Below are 25808 nucleotides of genomic sequence, written 5' to 3'. Positions count from 1 at the left end.
TATTATTCTCTCGATCGTACTTCAACCAACGATTTTGTAAGTAGGGCCCATAGGGCTTTATTCTGGCTGAGTTTGAGGCCAGGTCATTTTTTGACTATTTCCACGTCTATTTGATATTTACGCGGAGCCGCTCTCAAAAGTAATAGAAAATCAAACTCAACCCATCTGCCCAAAAAGTGGTCACGGTCGCTCGCTTACAGTAGGTGGTCGTTTACGAGAGGTTTTAACTGTTCCTATTGAGAATGTCTTTTGCACTACGCTTGGATCTTTGAATGACATCAAATAAAAAGCCCCTTCTCGTGTTTCATATAACACATCACAAAAATATTTGATTTATGACTAGAATGAACGCGCATACGATCAGTTTGTGGCTCCAAAACCGTTGGTTCGTTTAGCCTATATCATTATTTCAGGGTATAAGCGACCTGGCTAGTAAACAAAACTAGGTAACTTAAGAAAACCGTACCTAGCTTGGCGGTCTCAACTTCCACCTCACATAAGCTGAGAGTGCTGTTGACTTCTGGAGAAAATATGGTAACATACCAGCCAGGTTCTACTGGTAAACAGCGGATCATTCTCCCTGAACCTCTTTGGAAAAGGTGCGTAGTACCTCCACAGGGTGGGTCCTTAATTCCTAGCTTTTCCGGTCTATAGCCAACTCTAATGCTTAGTTCTGTAATTTCTTGGTAGAAGTCATCGCCACGAACCACTATAAATACCCCGGTAACTTTCACGTCCGCGCCCAAGTGTGTTTGAAACCAGGCGAGCTCGGACACCTCTGTAAGAGAGCATGAACCAAGAGAGAAATTGGATGCCCTGTTACCATCAACTGCTAATCTTGAGTTTTCAGTTTCATTTCCAGACTGCCAAGTTTGTTGCCCAAGAGCTGCGTTCTTTTTGAAGACTCGGTATCCTGTGAGATAAGAGATAATACAATGATTCAAGTACCATCAAGACCAGCCTTAGGTTTTATATCATGATGAAAATGATTCCAGGGCTTACTCCTACAAAAGAAACGATTGATTTGGTGTTTGTCAAGTAATGACTTGTCTTCAAGTACGCCCATAACCGATGCAGATAATTGCCTTTACCCGGAAACCGTAAGATTTCCAGTCAGAGATCTGTCAGAAGTAATCATACGCACGGACGAAGGCCCTTTGAAAAGAATGCGGTGAGGCATTTTACTTTGGTTGGGCGTACGCCTTCGTCAACAAAAAATGTGGAAGAGCCGCTTTACTTCACTTTACTCCGCTTTAAAGTTGCGCCTAATTCTACATATTGTTCTGATGACTCAATCAACGTAGATGGAAATTACATGTTAATTTAACTTACTTTTGCATCCATATAGCTCAAACCTCAATCCACAACTTGACGTAGCATCTTCAATATTTAACCTGACAAAAACAGGAGAGATTTCCCTCCATAACTCGTGCACTGTTGTCAGTTTGGAACGGTCACCCACACGGAAGGTCTGTCGAAAAAACATAACATACTCATGCATGAAATCTCAATGTTTACAAGGACCTTATTGTTTTCCATGCAAACCTAGGTAGTTCTTCCCTCCCAAACAGTAGTTAAAAAGAAAAAGGGATCTTTGATCATAACATTCGTCTGTGATGAATATCTAGCATTCATTAGTTGTTCGTAAAGTCTATGGAATACTCAGTAAATCGGCTCCAAAAATTATGAGAAGGGAAAGCCGAAACCAAAAAAGATCTTGCCAGGAAAATTTAGCGAAAAAAAAATGCGTGCACTCGTGCATGGACTCAGTAGATTTCCAGTTAGAGATCTGCCAGAAGTAATCATACGCACGTAACAAAACGCTTCGGTTCTAGTTTTTTCCCAGTAATGGCGAAAATTAACTAATCTTACGAGTCTAGTTATCTCTAGTATTGTACTTTATCTATATCTGAATTGTAAATAACTTTTAAATAGCCTGTAATCCCAGTCCCTCTGAAACAAATGTAATTTTATTTTTAGTTGTAACTTATGTAAGCACATTGTAATTCATAGTTTTTATGCCACCATGTGTATTTTAATAAACCATCATTATTATTATTAGTAGTAGTAGTAGTATAACGAACGATATTCTTCGCCCTGGTAATGAAAAAAATATATGGAAAAGAACCTTGATATAACGATATAACGATAGCCTGTAACACCCTTAGTCCTTTGATATATTTGAGTTCCACTGTATCCACACTATACTTGGAAAAAAGAGTTATCAAAACTGATCTTTTTACCCCGGACAGGTTTTGCAGAACACTGCTGTTCTCTTCAATGGTGAGAGTGTCTGCTGTCTGGCGGTAACCGGAGGCTTACCACCACTTCAAAAGCCTCGGTACCGCTGGCTGTTAATACCATCCATATGAAGCGAGAGATCCTGCTTCTGGTATTTATTACATTTATGAAAAAGTGACCACCATAGCGCAAAATAAATTGTCCAAAAAAACAACAACAACAATTCTATTTGATGACCTGAGTGTTAAAATTTGCATTTTCGAGGATCTAAGAAGATAGGCTTAATGTTCTAAAAGAGCAATGCCCCAGACGCGACTCCAACACCACCCCCACCCCTCCCCCCCTCCTCAATCCACAAGGTTCAAGCTTCTTCAGCGGAAGAAATTTTGAAATTTTGGTCAAGAAATGGAATGCTGTTCAGCTGCAATGGTGGCAGCCGCCTCCATGCAAACCATGCAACTTTAATGCGTTCCGTTTTTCCTAAGTTATCTTATAATTTCCAGTGAACAGTTTTTAGAAGGGCAAGTCTCGTTCTAGAATCTCTAGAGTTTAGTTTATCACCTTGACTTTTCCATCCTCCCTATAGTAGGCCCAGTCTATGCCATCCATGCTGTATGATAAGGTAAATGAGCGAACAACGTTATGGTAAAATCCTTGAGTCGCGATTCCAGTCACTGTGTATTCACCGTAACTCTGGACCTTCACTTGAATGAAAGGTTTTCGAAGGCGATTAAAATCGACTATCCAAGCACTTTTACCATTCAACCGTGCTTCATATGGGTAATATCCTGTCCTGTAATGACTGGCTTTTATGTCTCCAGACCAGATCTGATTTGATTCCATTCCTAACGGATCGTTGCAAGCTGCAAAGAAGAATAAAAGATTTCTAGAGTGATGAACTGCACTTCAATAGGGGATTTCATGTCTGCCTTCATCTTCCCTTGTTTTTTAACTAAAGATAACCGGTTATTTATTGTTTAATTCAAATACTACGGTCTTTCAAACAAAGGAAACTAAAGAAACGTTAACGGTAAAACACTGGCGTTAAAAAGAAACAGTAGATTGGCAACCTTCAAGTAGAAATTTGGCCAAAACATCCACCCAATATATGAGAACCAGTTTAGCTTGACACATGAAGCGGGCTTAGGATTAGACGACACTGGAGCATAAACGGAAAGTAAGTCAACAAGCTTATTTGTCACCAGTTACTAGGCATTCTACATATATGGAAAGCATTAGCATGAAAGAGGAAATCGCAGTTCTATTTTGTGGGCGTTTTTTAAAGTAGATAAGTTCTAAGACACTATAACAGATAGCTGGGTTAAAGGCTCAAGTCTCATTAGTAATTGGCTCAACTTTTTAACGTACCCTCGCAGAACGCTGCTCGACAGGCTCGAAAATAGCAACCAAACAAAACGTATTTAGAAGTATTTAGAGCTTTCCAGTGTCCTTGCCCACAATTTACGCGTATCGTAATTTTTGTTCACATCGGCGTTAAAGCCCACGAAAGAAAACTTGTTTTCAGGAAAATAAGAAGCATGCATGTTGCGCTTTAGCCTTAAAGGCTAAGTGACAATTGATTGCAGAAATAAGAAAGCTGTTTTTATGTTGCGACTCGCCATTTGATCTCGGTCATCAACTTCTGAGCTGAAAACCTGAGAGGATTTGTATACAAGATAAGGCTCAGGTTAAACTAAGAAAGGTGGGAGGGGAGCAAGGACTGATGGCGCATAATAAGAGTAAACGCCTCTCACGAATATGGTCTGGTTCAAATCCCGGCGTCGACGCCATATGTGGGTTGAGTTTGTTGTTGGTTCTTTTCCTTGTTCCGCGAAGTTTTTCTCCGGGTACTGCGGTTTTCCCCTCTCCTCAAAAACCAACATTTCCAAATTCAAATTCGACCACGAATCAGGTACATGTACATGAAGAACCACCATATGGATATGCTACCTCAAAATCGTTATTTATTCATTCATTCATTCATTCACTCATTCATTTATTCATTTGTTCATTTATCTATCTATTTACTTATTTTCATTTACTTATTTATTTATTTAATACCTTACCTTCACAACCGTACAGCTCAATTCGCAAGCAAATGGTCTGATGCCACGTCACGGGTCGAATTCGAACAAATTTTGCTATAAAAGGAGTCAAAAATGTCTTCACTGACACTTCGTCCTCATTAGTGTTGCCTTCAATATCCTGTGAGAGAAAGAAAAGAAAAAGAAAAAGATTGTGACATTTAGAACACTTAAGAAGAAAACGCAAAAGAAAAAAATATAAAAATCGGCCTTCTGCCAAAAAGGGCAAAGACTAAAGCTAGTGCTGCAAACTGTACCACTTGACCAAGCTTTATACTTATCATCGTATCTTTCTACACCAAAAGAATTAGTTTTACGCCACGTTTGTCCATAAGAATTATTTTAAAAAGTTTTCAGCTCCTCATACGATACATGCATGTAAATTGTCAACTTATAATTAAATCTTAAGTTTGCCGTTTGCTTTAAAGGCGATTCTAAACCTCCTTATTCATGGATACAATAATAATACAATGGCCGTTTTTATGCTAGAGACGTTAAAGTCGATTGGTGTAAATGAAGGTCAACTTCTTTGCAAAAACAATAAACATGGGTAATTTGCCGCTGAGTCGCTGGAAATACAAATTTTTTGTAAAAATAAGATTTTAAAGCTTAAACTTTACCAGAAAGCCTAAGGGATATCTGTTGCAAACAATAAAATTGTGAGGAAAGCTGATAGTACTTAATAAAAGAACAAAGAAAAAAACCGACGAAGCCAAAAGAAGACGTAAACTTTTAAGCTTGAAAACGGTAAACTTTGTTAAAATGACAATATTTTATTCCCTTTAATTATCTTACTTCCTAGTATTATTTTTTAGTCTTGTAAAAAGGAGTTTAAACTGCTCAGTACATCGTCTGTATAAAATTCAGTGTTGACTTCTCGTCAACCAAACTACCCGTACGTTTTTCTCTATGAGACTAAATATTTTGAAAAAATAAAGCCTATATTAAACAGGGGTAACAAAGGGTCACATGGGTAACAAGGCGTAACAAAGGGTAACAAGGGGTAACAAGAAAAAACAGGGTAACAAGGGATAACAAAGGGTAACAAGGGCTAACAAAGGGTACCAAGCGTAACAAGGTCTAACAAGAGGGAACAAGGGTAACAAGGGGTATTAAGGTGGTAACAAGGTGTAACAAGGCAAAAAGGGGGGTAACAAGGGAAACAAGGGGTAACAAGGGGTAACAAGGAGTAACAAGGGTAACAAGACGTAACAAGGGTAACAAGAGGTAACAAGGGTAACAAGGGGTAACAAGGGGGAAACAAGGGGTAACAAGGGTAATAAAGGGTAACAAGGGGGTAACAAGGGGTAACAAGGGGTAACAAGGGTAACAAGGGGTAAAAAGGGTAACAAGGGTAACAAACGCTAACAAGGGTAACAAGAGGTAACAAGGGTAACAAAAGTAACAAGGGGTAACAAGAGTAAAAAGGGGTAACCAGGGTAACAAGGGGTAACAAGGGGTAACAAAGGTAACAAGGGTCAAAAGGGTAACAAGGGGTAACAAGGGGGTAACAAGGGGTGACAACGGTAACAAGGGTAACAAGAGGTAACAAGGGTAAAAAAAGTAACAAGGGGTAACAAGGGTAACACGGGTAACAAGGGGTAACAAGGGTAACAAGGGTAACAAGGGTAACGAAGGGTAACAAGGGGGTAACAAGGGGATAACAAGGGTAACAAGGGGTAACAAGGGGTAACAAAGGTAACAAGGGTCACAAGGGTAACAAGGGGTAACAAGGGGGTAACAAGGGGTGACAACGGTAACAAGGGTAACAAGAGGTAACAAGGGTAAAAAAAGTAACAAGGGGTAACAAGGGTAACAAGGGGTAACAAGGGTAACAAGGGTAACAAGAGTAACGAAGGGTAACAAGGGAGTAACAAGGGAGTAACAAGGGTAACAAGGGGTAACAAGGGGTAACAAGAGTAACAAGGGGTGACAAGGGGGTAACAAGGGGTAACAAGGGTAACAAGGGGTAACAAGGATAACAAGGGTAACAAGGGGTAACAAGCGGTAACAAGGGTAACAAGGGTAACAAGGGGTAACAAGGGTAACAAGGGGTAACAAGGATAACAAGGGTAACAAGGGGTAACAAGGGTAACAAGGGTAACGAGGGGTAACAAGGGGTAACAAGGGTAAAAAGGGTAACAAGGGGTAACAAGGGTAACAAGGGGTAAAAAGAGGTAAAAAGGGGTAACAAAGGTAACAAGGGTCAAAAGGGTAACAAGGGGGTAACAAGGGGTAACCAGGGTAACAAGGGGTAACAAGGGGTAACAAGGGTAACAAGGGGTAACAAGGGAAACAAGGGGTAACAAGGGTAACAAGGGGTAACAAGGGTAACAAGGGTAACAAGGGGTAAAAAGGGTAACAAGGGTAACAAGGGTAACAAGGGTAAAAAGGGGTAACAAGGGTAACAAAGGGTAACAAGGGAAACAAGGGGTAACAAGGGGTAACAAGGGGTAACAAGGCTAACAAGGGGCAACAACGGTAACAACGGTAACAAGGGTAACAAGAGGTAACAAGGGGTAACAAGGGTAACAAGGGGTAACAAGGGTAACAAGGGGTAACAAGGGGTAACAAGGGTAACAAGGGGTAACAAGGGGTAACAAGGGGTAACAAGGGGTAACAAGGGTAAAAAGGGTAACAAGGGGTAACAAGGGTAACAAGGGGTAACAAGGGTAACAAGGGTAACAAAGGGTAACAAGGGGGTAACAAGGGGTAACAAGGGGTAACAAGCGTAACAAGGGTAACAAGGGGTAACAAGGGGTAACAAGGGTAACAAGGGGTAACAAGGGGTAACAAGGGTAAAAAGGGTAACAAGGGGTAACAAGGGTAACAAGGGGTAACAAGGGGGTAACAAGGGGTAACAAGGGTAACAAGGGGTAACAAGGGGTAACAAGGGTAAAAAGGGTAACAAGGGGTAACAAGAGTAAAAAGGGGTAAAAGGAGATAAAAGGGGTAACAAAGGTAACAAGCGTCAGAAGGGTAACAAGGGGGTAACAAGGGGTAACCAGGGTAACAAGGGGTAACAAGGGGTAATAAGGGTACCAAGGGGTAACAACGGTAACAACGGGTAAAAAGGGTAACAAGGGTAACAAGGGTAACAAGGGGTAACAAGGGGTAACAAGGGGTAACAAGGGTAACAAAGGGTAACAAGGGGTAACAAGAGTAACAAGGGGTGACAAGGGGGTAACAAGGGGTAACAAGGGTAACAAGGGGTAACAAGGGTAACAAGGGGTAACAAGGGTAACAAGGGTAACAAGGGGTAACAAGGGTAACAAGGGGTAACAAGGGTAACAAGGGTAACAAGGGTAACAAGGGTAACAAGAGGTAACAAGGGTAACAAGGGTTAACAAGGGTAACAAGGGGTAACAAGGGGTAACAAGGGGTAACAAGGGTAACAAGGGGTAACAAGGGTAACAAGGAGTAACAAGGGGTAACAAGCGTAACAAGGGTAACAAGGGGTAACAAGGGGGTAACAAGGGTTAACAAGGGTAACAAGGGGTAACAAGGGATAACAAGGGTAACAAGGGTCACAAGGGTAACAAGGGGTAACAAGGGGTAACAAGGGTAACAAGGGGTAACAAGGGTAACAAGGGGTAACAAGGGTAACAAGGGGTAACAAGGGGTAACAAGCGTAACAAGGGTAACAAGGGGTAACAAGGGGGTAACAAGGGGGTAACAAGGGGTAACAAGGGTAACAAGGGGTAACAAGGGATAACAAGGGTAACAAGGGTCACAAGGGTAACAAGGGTAACAAGGGGTAACAACGGTAACAACGGTAACAAGGGTAACAAGAGGTAACAAGGGTAACAAGAGGTAACAAGGGGTAACAAGGGTAACAAGGGGTAACAAGGGTAACAAGAGGTAACAAGGGGTAACAAGGGTAACAAGGGGGTAACAAGGGGTAAGAAAGGTAACATGGGTGAAAACGGTAACAAGGGTAACAAGAGGTAACGAGGGTAACAAATGTAACAAGGGGTAACAGGGGTAACAAGGGTAACAAGGGGTAACAAGGGGTAACAAGGGGTAACAAGGGGTAACAAGGGTAACAAGGGGTAACAAGGGGTAACAAGGGGTAACAAAGGTAACAAGGGGCAACAAGGGTAACAAGGGGTAACATGGGGTAACAACTGTAACAAGGGTAACAAGGGGTAACAAGGGGGTAACAAGGGGTAACAAGGGTAACAAGGGGTAACAAGGGGTAACAAGGGGTAACAAGGGTAACAAGGGTCACAAGGGTAACAAGGGGTAACAAGGGTAACAAGGGGTAACAAGGGTAACAACGGTAACAAGGGTAACAAGAGGTAACAAGGGTAACAAGAGGTAACAAGGGGTAACAAGGGTAACAAGGGGTAACAAGGGTAACAAGAGGTAACAAGGGGTAACAAGGGTAACAAGGGGTAACAAGACTAACAAGGTGTAACAAGGGGTAACAAGGGGTAACAAGGGTAACAAGGGTAACAAGGGTCACAAGGGTAACAAGGGGTAACAAGGGGTAACAAGGGTAACAAGGGTAACAAGGGGTAACAAGGGTAACAAGGGGTAACAAGGGTAACAAGGGTAACAAGGGGTAACAAGGGGGTAACAAGGGGTAACAAGGGTAACAAGGGTAACAAGGGGTAACAAGGTGTAACAAGGGTAACAAGGGGTAACAAGGGGTAACAAGGGTAACAAGGGTAACAAGGGGTAACAAGGGTAACAAGGGGTAACAAGGGTAACAAGGGTAACAAGGGTAACAAAGGGTAACAAGGGGGTAACAATGGGTAACAAGGGTAACAAGGGGTGAAAACGGTAACAAGGGTAACAAGAGGTAACAAGGGTAACAAAAGTAACAAGGGGTAACAAGGGTAACAAGGGTAACAAGGGGTAACAAGGGTAACAAGGGGTAACAAGGGTAACAAGGGTAACAAGGGTAACAAGGGTAACGAGGGGTAACAAGGGGGTAACAAGGGGTAACAAGGGTAACAAGGGGTAACAAGGGGTAACAAGAGTAACAAGGGGTGACAAGGGGGTTACAAGGGGTAACAAGGGTAACAAGGGGTAACAAGAGTACCAAGGGGTAACAAGGGGTAACAAGGAGTAACAAGGGTAACAAGGGGTAACAAGGGGTAACAAGGGGTAACAAGGAGTAACAAGGGTAACAAGGGGCAACAAGGGTAACAAGGGTAACAAGGGGTAACAAGGGTAACAAGGGGTAACAAGGGTAACAAGGGGTAACAAGGTGTAACAAGGGTAACAAGGGGTAACAAGGGGTAACAAGGGGTAACAAGGGTAACAAGGGGTAACAAGGGTAACAAGGGGTAACAAGGGGGTAACAATGGGTAACAAGGGTAACAAGGGGTGACAACGGTAACAAGGGTAACAAGAGGTAACAAGGGTAACAAAAGTAACAAGGGGTAACTAGGGTAACAAGGGTAACAAGGGGTAACAAGGGTAACAAGGGTAACAATGGTAACAAGGGTAACGAGGGGTAACAAGGGGGTAACAAGGGGTAACAAGGGTGACAAGGGGTAACAAGGGGTAACAAGAGTAACAAGGGGTGACAAGGGGGTAACAAGGGGTAACAAGGGTAACAAGGGGTAACAAGGGGTAAAAAGGGGTAACAAAGGTAACAAGGGTAACAAGGGGTAACAAGGGGTAACAAGGGGTAGCAAGGGGGTAACAAGGGGTAACAAGGGTAACAAGGTGTAACGAGGGTAGCAAGGGTAATAAGGCCGCTCGTGTTATTAAAGGTGCCTTATACTCGAAACTAACTTAACTGATACTATTTTAGTCACCTTTGTTGAAACCGATTTAACTTTCTCATAGTGCAGGGAATCAATGCAGAACGTCTGCCCCGTCGGTTAATTTAAAGATTTTGCATTCGCTTCGTTAGAAAAAAAGTAAACTAAAAATAAGGTTTCAGTTTAACTTGCAGGCTTTCGACAAGTACATCCACTCCAATTGAAGGTATGGCTTTAAGAACTTTTAACCATCACTGAAATAACATTAAATTACCTTCAGTGCCTAAGGATTTTGAAACCATCGTCCATTTTTATTGAACTCCATTTCGGTCGATTTCTGGTTAGGCTCGTTGTTTTTCTCAGTGATGACGAGCTGATTTCTCTTTTGCTGTTTGAAACAATGATTTCTCAAACCTGTAAGTACGTTTTGAAGCCTCCGGAACCTTTCAACGTTTCAAATTTTCTTTTTTTCGGCACCTCAAACGCAGTTTTCTCATTTTTGTTTGTCTTTTTGTTGAGAAGTGACCCGCTTAGCCTCGCTTTCACGCAAAAACAAGCAATCGTCCTAGGCCGCCCGGGGAATACGAAACTCGCCCATTTACGGGGTCCCGTTTTTATACTAGTTGCATTCAACGTCTGAGACGTTAAAGTCGTGTGTTAAGAGCGTCTAATCGAAGCACTTAACAGAAGACGTTAAAGTCTTCAGACGTTTAATGCGTCTGTCCTATTTACCGTTTTTATACTAGACGTTGAGTGTTAACAGAAACTCATAAGAAGTTGAAAACCCCTTATGGGTTTCTGGTGTTAATTATTGTGGTTAAAGTCGATCTGTCAAACACGTGCTTAACATGGCTGATCTGAGCTAAACTTGAGAAGCAGGAAGAAACTGGTTTAACGATAAACTCGTGAAAAGTAATGCTAGAGTCAAAAGTCACGACTATGTCTTAAGCGACGTGCGCCGGTATTAGTTCTTTTCCTAAAAGGGAGAGACGGATATATCCGGCAGATTTTGTAAACTTTGCAACTTCCATAAACAATAAGCTTAGTTTTATCAGGATTCAGGAGAAGACGATTTTCGAAACACCATTTTCGAATATGTAAGAGGTCAACGTTCAAATCAGCAACAGCCTTAGCCCAGTCGTGGCCTGAGAAGGAAATGTGAATTCAACCATGTAGAATAACCCGTAACTACCTTTGGCTCCCGCTTTGAGCAACTTGTAAGCTTTTCATCTGGTTAGTGACTTCCACGGTTTTGTTTACCTAACTTTCGCCGACATTCGGTCTTCCGTTACAAGCAAAACAAGAACATGAAGAATACGATTTACTATAAGGTGTAAAACCTATTGGCAAATACGCGTTGCTAAATTCATATTTGGTTTCAGCGAACAAAGACACCCAGGAAAGGACAGTATTTTGTACCCTCAAATAAGAACATGTCAAAGTGTTTAGTTACTGAATATTTTCAAACTCAAAAGCCTTCAAAGTTCATCCTCTGCAACATGTTATTCCGTCCTTTGGCGCAAAACTTATGGAAAGAGTGACTTTTAGACCACTTGTGTTTCCCGTCAATTGACGAAATGGCGTAACGCATAGGAAGAGCCTAGGAAGGCAAGAGTAATAAGCATTATTCAAAAAGACGGCCAATATCGAAGAATTGAATAGTGCAAATTTTTTAAAGGTTCTTTGAACGGTCAGTAACTAAACATGTAATAATCTTTTCTTATGGAAATGAAATTATTAAAGTCTTTTTTGGAAGTGATCATGTGATACGATCGCATTAATCACATCGCATGGTGTCATTGTGATCACATGACATCCCATGACACCACATAGTGTCATTGTGATCACATTACAATCATGTAATCACATTAGTTTTTTAATACCTGTCCCAGATTGTCGTATGTTGCCCACGTCTCGCCATATTCGCTATATTCTAGCTTGTACGCCTTAACCCAAGCTTTCTTGGCGACAGATCCCTGAATCCTCAGCTCACGAATCAGCCGAATTTGAGCAAACTGAATCTGGAGGAACTGGTGCTCGTCATTTGTGACTGAGCACCAGGCCCCGTCCGGATTAAACAAACGAGCAAGCCAAGGTTGATAGCCTGGGCCCAAGAAAGTAGACGCTGTCATCGCCTTGTTGGGCAGGTGCCCTGAGCCGGCCCCAAGAGCGTCTGTACATTCTGTGGAAGAAAAAACACAACAATACCGTCCTTAGGTTCGATCAGAAGAGGACATTATTTTTTTATGACAAACAAAAAAAAATGTGACAAACGTTTTACTCACTGACTGCTCTCAGTGCCGGCTTTGAAATTCCATTTGATATTAACAAAATTTTCATTCAACAAAGTGAACCGCAATTTTGGATCATACATGATCCAAAGCGAAATTGACACGATTACATAGCCGGAACGCTCAGCATAGTTGCTATATTATTTTTTTTTCCCGCATCTTTCAACTACAAACCTTACTAGCAAAAAATGGAATGCCAAAATGCCAAAATTTCTGGCCAACTGGCCGCCAATTTTACGTTGGATGTGGAACACGTACATAACGGCTCACAATGCCGAAGTTTCACAATCTTTCACAATCCTTGGAGAAAAATTTCTTTAGGATCGAACGTACATTGAAGGTTCAGAGCGGTTTGCGACTAAACAACGCGTGATTTTCTCATTTTTCGTGATAAGAAAATTTTCCTTTCCGGAGTAACCTTGCCTGATGTCTGCTAAAAAAAATCGCGGCGCCGATCAACCAGACGGCGCCATGGGTGTCAGGAAGCATTTATTGCCTTTTCGGACAAAAGGCACGGTAGAAAAGTAGAGCCGTTTATCCAGCTCTCCTTTTTAAGGGGTTAGCACAAAAAATTAATGCTCACATATTCTTGAATAGTTCACGTAAGAAAGGCAAAGGTAAAGGGTATTTAGAGCCACTGTATTCTACTACACACCTGTTTTAGTATCGTCACGCAACGCTCCTCCCCACTAGTAGGGAGAAGCGTTGCTTGACAACACTAGAAACGGCTGTGTAGCAGACTAGAGCCCTTGGCGATGCAAGACAATGTCCAGGTTTCGCAAGATCTTTTGCCGTCTCCTAGAACCTAGAACTGTTCAGAAGTGTGCAATTTATTTGTCTAAGGTATTAAAATACAGTGAATGATAAAGAGGAACGAAGCTATATCACAGCAGATAAACCATCATATATCATACTATACCTTTGCACCCATAAATCTCGACTCGCAAACATGGTCGAAATTTATATGTCACAGGATGTATTCTAATGTATCGAGCGGTCAGCTCCAAACTTCTCACTTCAATAGTAAATGTATCGGTACTTCCTTCAAATTCCTAGCAAACCGGAATCGCACTCATTCATTAACAACGTATAAAATAGAAAGAAAGGAAATGAACAAGGGGAAATGTCCCTACAGACATGAATTTTACATGCCTAAATAAAATAGAGGCGATATAGAAGGGGTCGGGCAGAGACGTAAATGTTGAGCGAGGTTCAACTTGGAAATGCACCATAAAAAAAGCAGAGGCAATGTTTAAAAAGTCGCGCGTGGACGTGAAGGTTGAACTTCCTCAACTTTCACCGATATGCGCGCCTTTTCCGTCCTAATACGCACGTTAAATTTAACCCACTTTTTAAATCTACCTTTATGCAGGATAGGACAAGGAAAGGGTAAGAAAGCGTAATTAGACGGAGACGGGAGTCTCTCCCCTTCTCAACACTCCACGCTGCACTCCCTCTCCTCCTCCAACCACAATCGATAGCCTGTTCAAAGAAACCAAACTAAAGTACAGTTCCCTCAGTCTCCTAGACAGCGCTTCATGATCTCGTCACGTATCACTCAGGAAAGGCGTTGAGTGACGAGATAAGGATAGTCGAGCTACCAATGGCCACCTCATCCTCGAAATACAGCCGCACGAGACAGACGTTAATGTTTTTGACCTGAAAGACTGATAGATTCTGAATAAACTGATGTCATCATTACGGAATATTTGTGGCTAAACTACAGACGTCTCTCACTCACGAAACGTCCCAAAGTGGCGAAGTGGCGGGGAGCAATGACGGCGGCCGAATTACAACTGTGCTCTCATTGGTATAACAAGTGATATATTTGCAAGGTTAAACGGCAGGTTAAACGGGTTCTTGGTTCACAGAATCGCGTGCAAATAGCATGTATAATGAATCAACATACCTTCACTTTCCCTCCTTCGTGATAGTAACTCCACTGCTCGCTGTTGTCGCTGTACGATAACTTAAACATTTCTACAAAGGCCCTCCTTCGAATTTCGAGGATTTCTTGACAGGGTGGACTTTCTGCTTTGTTAAGCGTAGCATTGCTGGTATTTGTATTAAATTCAGTGACATTGAGCGCGTCCGTAGAAGAATTTTGCCCCACTGCAATGTTTGTAATCGTGATATTCCCAGAGGAGTTGTTAGCCAATGTGACATCTGTAATCGTGATATTCCCCGAAGAATTGTTAGCCAATGTGACATTTGTAAGCGTAATATTTCCTGAAGAATTACTGGCCATTGTAGCATTTATAAAAAAATTATTTCCGACGGAATTGTTTCCAACCGTGATATTTTCAGTTGAGCTCAGCAAAGAACTTTGATTTGACTCTGCTCTGTGTAAGACAACGAAAAAAGACTATGTTACGTTAATGATCTTCAAGTCACAAAACCACAAACCAAGGTCACGCGTTCCTCTCCTGGAAAGCGTAACGAAGAAAAGAATTGGCGAGCTTTAGGGTGGATTTCCACTGTCGCGTAACTTTTATGTGCGTAAATAAAATAGAGGCGATATATAGAAGGTCGCGCGTTAAGTAAAAATTGAGCGAGATTCAACTTTTACGTTTACGAGCGACGTTCCATACATTACCTCTATTTCATTTACGCGCGAAAAATTTAAGTGCGTTCGCATGCACGGTGAGTTTATGAACCCAAGCCTCCCGCTCAGCAGACTTCCATGCAACTGAGCTAAAAAGACCAATTAACATTAAAATGTAAAGATCCCTCTCATTATTTGTCATACTGGTAGCCGGCTTATCGAGGCTTAGAAAGATAAAGAAACAACATCACCATGACATATATTTAAATGGCTAAACCCCATCAATTAACGTATACCTGCAAATTTCTTGCACCCATTCGTAGAGTTCATTTCCTTGTATTGCAATCATGGAGACCTGAAACCTGTCTCCAAGATCAATTTGTAGATATGGATCCAAATCAGAAGATTTACCGCACCAGGAACCATTTCCTGACATGCCCCTCAGACGACCATGGAAGGGCTCGAACCCAACACCCATTGTAGTTGAGGAGATCATGGCTTTGTCAGAAATGATCCTCTCTCCAATACCAAATGAATCCAAACAAGCTAAAGAAAAAAAGATTTACAATTGCAATACACAAGAAAAGTAGCGAGGAGTGATCTTTTATTCTATCTTTTAGCACCATTTGGTTTCATCTGTAACAAGAGATAATCGAAACTAGCAAACTATTTAAGGTATGATTGCTTTAGTGATCATTAACCAATTTTAAGTGAGCGAAGCTAGCTTCTCTTGCACGCCAGCCAAAGCTGATAGAAAGCTTCGTTCACTGTATTTTAAAAGTTAACAATAAGTCGGGTAAAGTGAAACATACGTACTGCTTTTCAGATCTGTATTTGAGGATTCGTTGCTTTTTTTGTGTACTAATTCCCATTAGCCCTTTGAGAAAAACAGTCAGTAGCAATCGATTTTCAAGGTATTCGTGAAAACAAGCTGAGACTCAAAACTCTTAAAATAGAGGCAACTTCGTAAAGGGAATGAGAGCCCTGACCTATTTCTCTTTCTCTCCCATGAAGCAACCTCTTTTTAGATTGCTTAAAATTGAAAACGAACATCTGGAACGTTTACCTAGACAGCCGTAGATTTCTAGTCTCATGCAAACGTCATCAATAGCTCTTTTGGGGTAGATTCGCATCACCGTTGCTCTTACTGGAAACGACAGGTTGTGTATTGAAACTGTACGAAAGAAGTCCAATATGTTGCGACGGAATTTCTGCAGAGAGAAAACATATACAAAAGGAATGATTAATCATAATGACATCACAAATAAAACAAGAAGATGGTCAAAAAGTGAGGCTAAAATTCTGACCTGGAATGGCCTTAAAACAGCGTTATAAGACAACCGATACAAGAAGATGAGTTCAGACTGAGGGACAGCCACAAGGAAAATCGCAGATAACAATAGCTTAGCCACCATTTATCCGGAGAAAACTTGTCCTAGGAAGAAGGGACATTCGCCTGCCCTAGCTTCCCCAAGCGAGCCAATGTTTCCTTCATTTCTTTAGAAAACCTGCAAACTGTATGAATCTTTTTCTGGCTTCTTGGCATTTTTAACTTATTAGTTACTTCAGGAAGTCAGTACCCTTTTTGGTTAACGGATTAATTTAACAACTTGTAAACTGCTATAATATTCTGCTTTGGGTACAATAAATTTGTTGTTGTTGTTTGCTGATGAAAAACAAAACGTTGACTCGGCTAGAGAAAGGAATTACCCGCCTGGCCGGGTCACCCTTTTAGCCCTGCCGACACTTTTGCTCGCTTATCCGCGTATCCGGGGCAACACGGTCAAGGGATGACCCTCTTTCAGGACAGCTTTCCTAAAAAAAGTGGGGCCTTCAATCTTATCTATAGAAACAAGACCCAGACCACAACTTAACATTTTACTAAATATGAGGTGTTAACCTGACTTTGGAGTATCCATTCTAGTCACTATATCATAGTATTACAAAAGAGGCCTGTTTAATTTCTCGAAAATTTCTGTACACTATTTTATTACAGTCGGCCTCGGTCAGTGAGATCATAATATTTCATACCTTGATAGTTCCATTTTCCTTGTAGTCGAACCAACCAAGACCTCGGCTGAAAGCCAGAGAGAACTCATACACAAACCCCCTGTGTGTTCCTTGATTTGCAACAGCAGTAATGTAATGTTCAGCGTCAAGCGTGATCTGGTACCATTCTCGGTCGGTTGAATATCCCACACACCATCCGCTGACATTATCATTTATTCTAGCATTCCATCTCTCCCAGTATGCTGTGTCTCTAGAAGCATGTAGGTTATGGCTTGGGATTTGGAAGTTGGACATTCCCAACGGTGTGTTGCACAGGTCTAAATAAGAAAAGAAGACAATCCGCGATTTTCTCCTTCACCTATTTCTTTCATATAGTTTGTCTAAATAAAATAAACTTTATTCCGATACAAGTAAGACTATATTAAAATTTCCCAACAAGTTTCTAGGGGAATCTGATGAAAAAGTGCCAGTGTTACCCTCCAATAATGTGGAAACAAGGAATGGATACTATTGTTTTTCTCTCGAGAGACAAGCTCAAAAAGCCGGGCCATCGGAAAGTGTTCAGAAGCGACCGCAATCATCTGAGCATTTTCCGAGCGGAGATATTTGAGAGTAAAGTAATTCGAAAAGGTTTAATGGGCTGTTTACTTGATACTGCAATAATTTTGAATAATGAGTTTCGTTCCAGAGTGAAGTTAGCACAGCATTCAGATGATAAAATCGACCGGCTCGGCCTAGGGCGTTAGCTCTCGTTCGCAGTAAATGCGCCAGATCAGATGCTCATGGACCACCATACTACACGGTTTGCAATTTTCAACCTGGAACGAAGTCCATTCTCAGCTTACAATATACTTGAATGAAACTTTATACCAGAATAAGAATTTCACCCGGATTTAAAAGCAGTATCAGGTCAACGAATAAATACAGACACGTGGCGACGGAATGAACACCTTTCCAGAATGAAAGTCATTCCAGTATCATGTAAATAGCTCTTAAGATCAGTTACGGGACCAATGAGCGGTTTAGGGGGCGTTCGTCTTTTAGAGATGCCGGTAGAGAGGGACAGTTGACATGTAGGAGAAATTTGTGGAGGGAATGCTTTTACAACTAACTATATCATCCAAGGGTCAATTCAATAAAAATTTTACAAGTACAATTTACAAGTGTATAGCTATTAGAATAGGACAGACGCAAAATTGTTACCGCTGTACATCAGTACGATGCCATCAGTGAAATTAGGCTTCATTACCCTTACCAATACTTCTTGAAACAGTTCAGTTCACTTGTGAGTTACTTGCAACTATAACAGTTGTATTAAAATGACCACAGGAAGAAAAGTCAATGTGCTTACCCCTAAAAGGTAGAGATTTCCCGCTTGTAATAATCTGCGAAATCATACAAAAAGACAATTTTGAATTTTCTTAATAAATAGAATGGGAATGATCGATGTAAGTACACGTATAATGGTGAATAGAAAATTCCTACATGCACAATTTAAGGATAAAAAGTAGGTTTAGCTGTTTTTCAATGGATATTTTGCGGTCCAAAGCATTGGCGTCGCGGTTGCTCTGAAATGGCCATTGGAAAGTAAAAACCTGTACATCTTATTAGACGGTTTAGTTTGTAGTGTCGTGGGATATTTTTCTCTTATACTTTGACTCCTCCATAAGAAACAGTGTGATTTCCAGTTTCAACTTGGACTAGGTTGACACCAGAGGAGATTTTATCGAACACGTCACAAGTCCAATGATTTTGGTATCGGATTCGTTACATGGTAGATGCGTGAATCCGAAATAACAAGGTCCGGATTTGGTGGCGTGGCCTGAGATTCTGAATTTGGAATTTAAAGTGAACAGTTTTTATCAAAGTACAGTAAATGATTTTGGATTTTTACTGATGTGTGAAAACACCTGCGAATCCCAATACCCTAAAAGTAAATAAATCCGGAAACAACAATAATCAGGAAACATCGCTTCGGGTGTAAACATAGCGTTGATATTGCGAATAGTGGGATCACCAAGGACGCAATACAAAAGAAAGCAAATGATGCCCACTCCAGAACATATTACTTAACTTTGGAACAATGGTTTCCGAAAAAACCCAATGATTGCTTAACATGCCCTCCTTAACTTATTTCAACTTCACGGCCTAACGTAATAAATGGAGACTAGGCCACCACTGTCCGATAAACAAACATTCATACTCGGCTATAGCTTGGGCGTCGAATTGAGATGAAGGATGAATGATCATGAATAATTCATTCGAAAATTGTTTCGTTCCTAACGAGCGACCTATGAACGTCATGATTCATCAAAACTGGCAAATTAAATGATGAACTCAAAAATTAATCATCTATTCAGTATACTACTCCGTGATAACATAATATCTAGAGACTGGGAGAAAATGCACCTCAATTAATCTTACCGTAAGCAAAACTGCGATGGACACAAAGGCTTTTTTCTTCCATAAAACACTTGGAACACATTCAGCTGCCATGGCTTCCGCAACTGGTCTTGGGATTGGGATTAACTTTCAACTCCTTTCCTTAAATTCCTTTACGTAAAGGTTTTCCTAGAGAAATTATAAGTACGGGAGAAAAAGAGAAACAGATGCCAGTAAGCAAATGTTTTAAAATTAACTTACGTAATACCAAAAGCTCCCATTAAGTTTTAGTAAACTGAATAGCGTACGCACTAAACTTGCCTACCTTAAACTAAGGTCCTCGATATGTGAACAGCTTTTTACTTCCCTAACCTCGGTGTTACAGTTATCTTGTCGAGTATCTCGTATAATTTAGATTAAGGTGCAGTTTAGTTGTTTCAGTGACTCGAGAATGGAACGTTACATCCTTAGGCTGAAGGCGGCCTCCCTTAGCTAGACAGTGTCTTTAACGCCTCAGTTTCAAGAATTATTTAAGTGAAACTGAATCACCTTCGTGAGTCGTCGGCTGGGGCTTAGAAATTCCGATCCTTTATGTAAGATATGTAAGATATCAGTATAAAAAAATTTTGACTCGCGATTAAGTCATTTTACTTCTATATATGATTACCCTAAGACTTGATCTAGACGTTGCCAACTGTAACTTCTGGACTGCTGGCCATGGAAGCAAAGGGAGAAGTATTGGATGTACTTACAGTTTAAAAGCACTTTTTGATATATTCCAACCCAAGCCGAGTGTAGGATAATTTAAGATCCTTCCTCTGTCTTAACGGAACAGACTTACCTCTAAATGTTTAATAAAATTTGTGATAAAAAATGCATAATGTTATGTTTTGGTTTTACGTTAGGACTACTCAATTGTCATTTCTGTTGCGTGGTGCAACACTCTTGTACCTACAAACATTTCTCAAGCACTAAGCATGACTAACAAGCTTAGTTAACGCTTATCTACTTAAAGCGAAAGAAGAGTTGTTGAACGACGTTTATAAAATATATGTAGCAAGAAATATAAAAAAGAAAGTCAAAGACTCTCGGATAGAAAATTCCACTTTTGTAACTTATTAAAATAATTAATTTAAGACTATTAATTATGATAGAGGATCCCTATAGATGGTTAATTAAACTTAACAAACGATGTTTACACAGGTTACACAGGTCGTTTGTAATAAGTCAAGAACTGTTTTTTGTTGTGATTGAATGGTACGGTGATACGGCAACCTTGACCCAGCAGTCTTAAACAATTTCTTCACTTAATAGAATTATTTTCTCGTCCGTTTAATTTCAAGTCTGCTATATTACTTATGAAGAACATCTCCAAAAGCTTTTAAACGTACTGAAAATGTCTAAAATTTGCAAGATATACGATTTACAGGAGTGCCTAGACACAAGAATTGACGAACATGATTTTCAGGTATTCAATGCCAACGATATTACGAGCATGCGTGGTCTGGGAGACATTTGCAGGACGACTGAGAAACAAATCCAAAGCGACGTTTAATGAACCCTGACCGACCGCGTTGAAGTTCAGCGGACTAAACTAGTTAGCCATGCTCTTCATATAGGCAAACTTCCCGCCTTGCTATCTGATCGAGACAGGGCCAGTTGTTTTTCCATTAACATTAAAAAACCTTGATCACGGTAGTTCAGGGTAACTGCTGGTAAGCAAAACTCGGGACTGGCAAATTCCGTTCTGGATTTACCTTTACACAAATCAGTCCTGGCTGCCGAAAAATGGCCGCAAAAAACTGAAACTAGTAACAATGATAGGTTGAAGAAATCTTGAAGTAAAAAAAGGAACAGGAATTTCCGGGAGGAATATTCCGATCGGAAACCAGGCCATTTTTTGAGACGTTCCGTCTTCTCCTGGAACTTTTCACCCGAACGAGCCCAAAATTCGACTTTCATTTACATTCTGACTAGGTAGAAGTCGTATTCACGATTGAAAAAAAAAGCACCGGAGTACTTAATGTAGCTTTCGAGTGTCCAGAAGTCCATTTTTGCAAACTTTTGCATAAGAAAAAGGCCAGAATGCTTTGCGGTACAAGTCACTGGCCTTGAACGCAGTTCAATATCGCCTTCAAAAGTTTTTGTTTTTTTAGACGAAATATTTGAAACGTTTAGCAACAATGCGGAGTGCAATTGAAATACTTATCCTCTCGGCGCTTTTTCAAAAAACCGGTAAGTACTTTGGCAATTATTTCTCACAACAACACTCTTGCGCATGGAAATAACCGGGAACCAAAGGTAGTAGTCAGGAATTTTAATGGTCCTTCTAACTGCTTTCAGGAAGCCATTTTGAAAGTCCTCTAATTCGGCCTTAAGTCAGCCGACATCATCGAAAAGCGTTTAAAAAATCCGTTCCGAAAGAAGCACAGCTATTGGCAATCGAGGATAACTGCCATCGATAAATTACTTGAGCTCTGGTAACCTACTAATGACATCCTCATTTTGCAGCTAGCAAAGCTGCTACTTGTGATGTATATATGCCATATATTGAGAGCTGTGCGGCATAAACAATTTTCAAAGGCAATGGTTACAATACGTTTGGTCAGCCCCTGACTGGCTAATGTTCATGGATTCAAGGGTGGAAAATTTACAGTGAAACCTCGAGAACCGGTTGTATTAGCGGTTAAATAGAATGCACACAAAATGTCTGAAGAACTGCAAAGTCACGAAGAAGACTTTAAAAAGACAAAAAAGCAAGTAATAGCTAGATAAATGGTAAATGCAGATTTGGTTAGTGAAGGTTCACTCGAAAAAAGTGAGCGTTGGTGCATACTAACGACGTGATATTGCAACTTGCATTTACAAACTAATGGCTCATATTCAAAATATCAACTGGGTCGAAAGGCTCTTTGGTCAACTGAACACCATATTCTCTCATCTATTCAGTATTGCGAACATTATTTCAGTCAAAGTTATCAATTCCTTTCAGATTTTAAGAAGAAATTCAAAAGAAAACAGCAAAATTTGTGCTGAGCAAATTGAATTAATCGTAATACCTTTTCCAACGTGCTGTCAAAAGATAACAGGTGGCCGTTTTTATAGTGAACGAGCACCGTTGACAAAAAATTTATTTGTACGCCTTGCGTCAATCCACCTTGCTTAATGACGTAGTCAGAATCCCTTGTAGAACGGTGTTAGTTAAACCCTTTAAATCCCTAGAGTGACCAACATCAACTTTCTCCTAAAAGCACTTATTCATCATCTAGAGAAAAGGTTATGAGAGATTATCAAATGATCAACAAAGAAAAAAAATGCTTTGATCTTTTATCAAATTCTCTCAACTAATCATTGAGGAAATGTTTGGAAATCAGCATGGAGAATTTGTATGTAGATATTGGGGGTTAAAAGGTTATTAAGTGGAAAACAATTTAGCAAAGCATTCTGCACCCTGCGATGAGAGCCTCCTTTTTCTTTCTAGAGTGAGGCTCCGCCTGAATTACATCAAGCCTTTAAAGTTGCCGAGGCCCGAACATCTGGACTAGCCATTCTTGGTCTCTCACTGTTTTTACCAAGTGCGAGCTAATTCCGTTAATTGGTAAATCCATGGTCATAACTGAGCTCGCTAAACCATACGCACTGAAATAAGGCCTGGGTTTGAAAGTGTATCCTAGCAACAAGCAGCACGTACTCTTACTCTCATGCAGAGTCTTTTTCCCCAGTAGCCAAAATCGAGCAGGTGAAAGAAAGACTCTTATCAAGAGATTACAAAAACGCGCTTGGCTTTTGGATGGTTCAGCGAACGTTCTAAAAATAACGGACAGGTCGCTTTGACATCTTTCGTTAAAACAATCAGTAATTTGATTGGACAATCAAAAGATGCTTTATTCACTTTTCCATCTTAGTGTCTACGGTTTGATTTTCTCATCAGCTATTGGCTGATAAAACAAATAACAGAGACGTCCAGGACCTTATTTCAAGCAAACCCCATGACAATATTGGAGTGACTGGATTGAAAGACCCTAATGAGCGTTTTCTTATGTTTTCAGCTGTTTCCTTGACGTGTTATACCTGTTACTCAAAAGTAAACTGGACTGACTGTGACCAGCAGAGAAGTCGAGTGATTTGTGCGTCATGGTTGGACGTCTGTGCCAAAACCCGCGTTCATTTCGACGCCTGGGGGAAACAATTTGACGTCTACGAACGTGGATGTTTTGCAAACGATTTTTGTACCCCTCGAGCTTGCAAGTACATCAGCGGCGGCGAAAACTGCACTGTAAATTGCTGTGATCTGGAACTGTGTAATGGAACTGCTTTAACAACTCACACCGGCAAGTTCCTTGTTTGGCTATCTCTGGCTTTCGCAGTTTTCCAACACGTGTTATTGGACTAAAATGGTTGAGCGGATCCCTACTGAATCCAGATATGAAGTGAATTTTCTAAAGCAGTAAAAAAGGGCTCAGTGTTCCGTCGTAAATGTTTCTGAGACGCAACCGGGATTGTAATCCATTAATTTATCCCCACCATCCATAAAAACGATCCATCAAGTCATTTTTCATTATCAGATTGTTCAAAGACTTAGCGGAGCCATTAGGTAAATAATCGGAGCAAATATATTTCAAACTGCGTTCCATTCCTTGTAAAATGATAAATAAAATTTACATTTACATCCACTTTCCCTGTGCAAGGTTTCATTCATCTGGTCTCTTTAGGGTAACTGTCCTCTACAGCATATCGAAATTTTTCCCTAAAATAAACACTGATAACTTTGATAGAAACCATTTCATATATCCTTTCTCGTGTTTTTAATCTTAAGTTGGCTCGACCCAGTATTTTTGTAGGTGCACCTTCCATCTTTGAATCTCTTATACTTAAACAAATTGATACATGTTGATCTTTGTTATAACTGACATCATAACACAAATATTACATGATTATTATTTTTTCGATTATTTCAAGTCACCTAGTCACTTTAAAAAGTACGGAAATTAGGTCAGGGGCACCCAACGACAATTTTTGGAAAATATCTGTTCGGAAGACGATTTGAGATCTAGAATTTTCGGAACAATTTTTGTTAAATTTTCTTGCTTGCATGCCTCTCCTAGGATTTTCAAACCTCCCAAGCATGGTATAATTGCCCATTTTTTAACGGATGTTTAGCATAAAAAGGTCACCTAGAATTTTCGGAAGCCTTTTTTCTGGCTGAAATTTTCGAAAAGGTAGTTTTGATCCCTATAATTTTCGGATCACTAGACCTTCAGCTAGGAAATCCGAACAGATGAAAAATTTTTAGGGGATAAAAATAGGCCTATATCTACCGTTTAAATACTAAAATACGTTCAACAATGCTATGTTAAAGTGGTTTTTAACTATATTCTCGTTGAGTGCCCCTGGTAGATCGGACCTACTGAAAGGGACCGCGTCGATGTGAATGTAAAATTTATCGCATTGCCATTCCCGTTGTCGAGTAAATTTATAGTGGCTATGTCACGAGGATATTGCTGTATTAGGTCAACTCTGTGTCATTATTTAGGCTTTACGGTCCCACGAAAAATTCTCCTGTAGAGTATGAAGACGGTATCAACAAAAAATAAATTCATCGGGGAATACGAAGCAAAATTATTTTTTGATGATTTTTTGTGGGCATAAGTTTGAAATTTAAAAAATGTTGGCCCAACTTTTTCAAATTCCAATCCATATCCATCCTTGCCATCGGTAGCAACAAACAACAGAAAACAGTCTCGATGCCTAATAAATATAGTATGAAGTAACAAGACTGGACCATTATTTTTTATACGAATTGAAGGCACGTTTTAGTTTTTTAAAAGAGAGCCGCCAAGTAGCGTGACGTTGGCCCTTTAATGATTTGGTCAGTTCACATCTTAATTTTGATCATGCAGTTGACAAAATAACGTGATGCTCGTTTTGCTTTTAGATGTTCCTGTCGCCGTGGAGCGGTCAGGGGGCGGTTAGCAAGGACGTTCTTAGGCGACTAACGTCAACAGGAAGTGGACGTTTTGCATTCTTGGGCAGCGTTTTACCCCTTAACTTTTGGGGCAAATCGTCTCCATACAAGAAGAGACACTTAGCAAGACAACTTAGAAGCCTTAAAAGGGCACATTTAAAAATGCGTCGTCCAAAAATATCTTATTTCTTAAATTGCATTTTTACTGTTTAGAGTCTTCAACCGTAAATCCAAGCTTAAATTTTACCTTAATGGTTAACTAAGAATCGTCTTATCACTATACTATACTGTTGTCATTATTACAATCATCAAAGTTTGTATCTATTTACTCATTTATTTATTCTTACTTTTAATAACCATAACTATTTCTTTTGGAGAGTTTTAACATATGGATAACCCTATAACTTCCCTTTAACATCCGTTTCTCCCCGCTCTTCGCCGCTAGGGACGTTTCGACACAGTCTAGCTATTTTAATTTTTCCGGGTCTATGAGCACGCCTACAGACGAACCGTTTTCAAATTCGGTCAAGCGATCAAGGAGAATCATATAACATTTGACGTACTCTGTTG

At 40.4% G+C, this 25808-nt stretch overlaps 1 protein-coding gene across 1 annotated transcript in view; it reads right to left on the bottom strand.

Moving 5' to 3' along the window:
• The window catches only part of LOC140934554 (uncharacterized), a 76114-nt gene extending 58929 nt beyond the window's left edge, over window positions 1-17185 (bottom strand). Inside the window, 10 exon segments of the mRNA XM_073384159.1 lie at window positions 467-913; window positions 1333-1471; window positions 2803-3104; window positions 11929-11962; window positions 11965-12227; window positions 13256-13388; window positions 14246-14678; window positions 15178-15427; window positions 15948-16092; window positions 16913-17185. Coding sequence (XP_073240260.1) covers window positions 467-913; window positions 1333-1471; window positions 2803-3104; window positions 11929-11962; window positions 11965-12227; window positions 13256-13388; window positions 14246-14678; window positions 15178-15427; window positions 15948-16092; window positions 16913-17185 — 2419 coding nt within the window.
• Between the last annotated feature and the right edge of the window lie 8623 nt (window positions 17186-25808).

The sequence above is a fragment of the Porites lutea genome, chromosome 4, assembly GCF_958299795.1.
Source record: "Porites lutea chromosome 4, jaPorLute2.1, whole genome shotgun sequence".
Lineage (NCBI taxonomy): Eukaryota > Metazoa > Cnidaria > Anthozoa > Scleractinia > Poritidae > Porites > Porites lutea.
The sequence above is the reverse complement of the archived record's forward strand: the minus strand, read 5'-3'. Positions and strand labels throughout refer to the sequence as shown.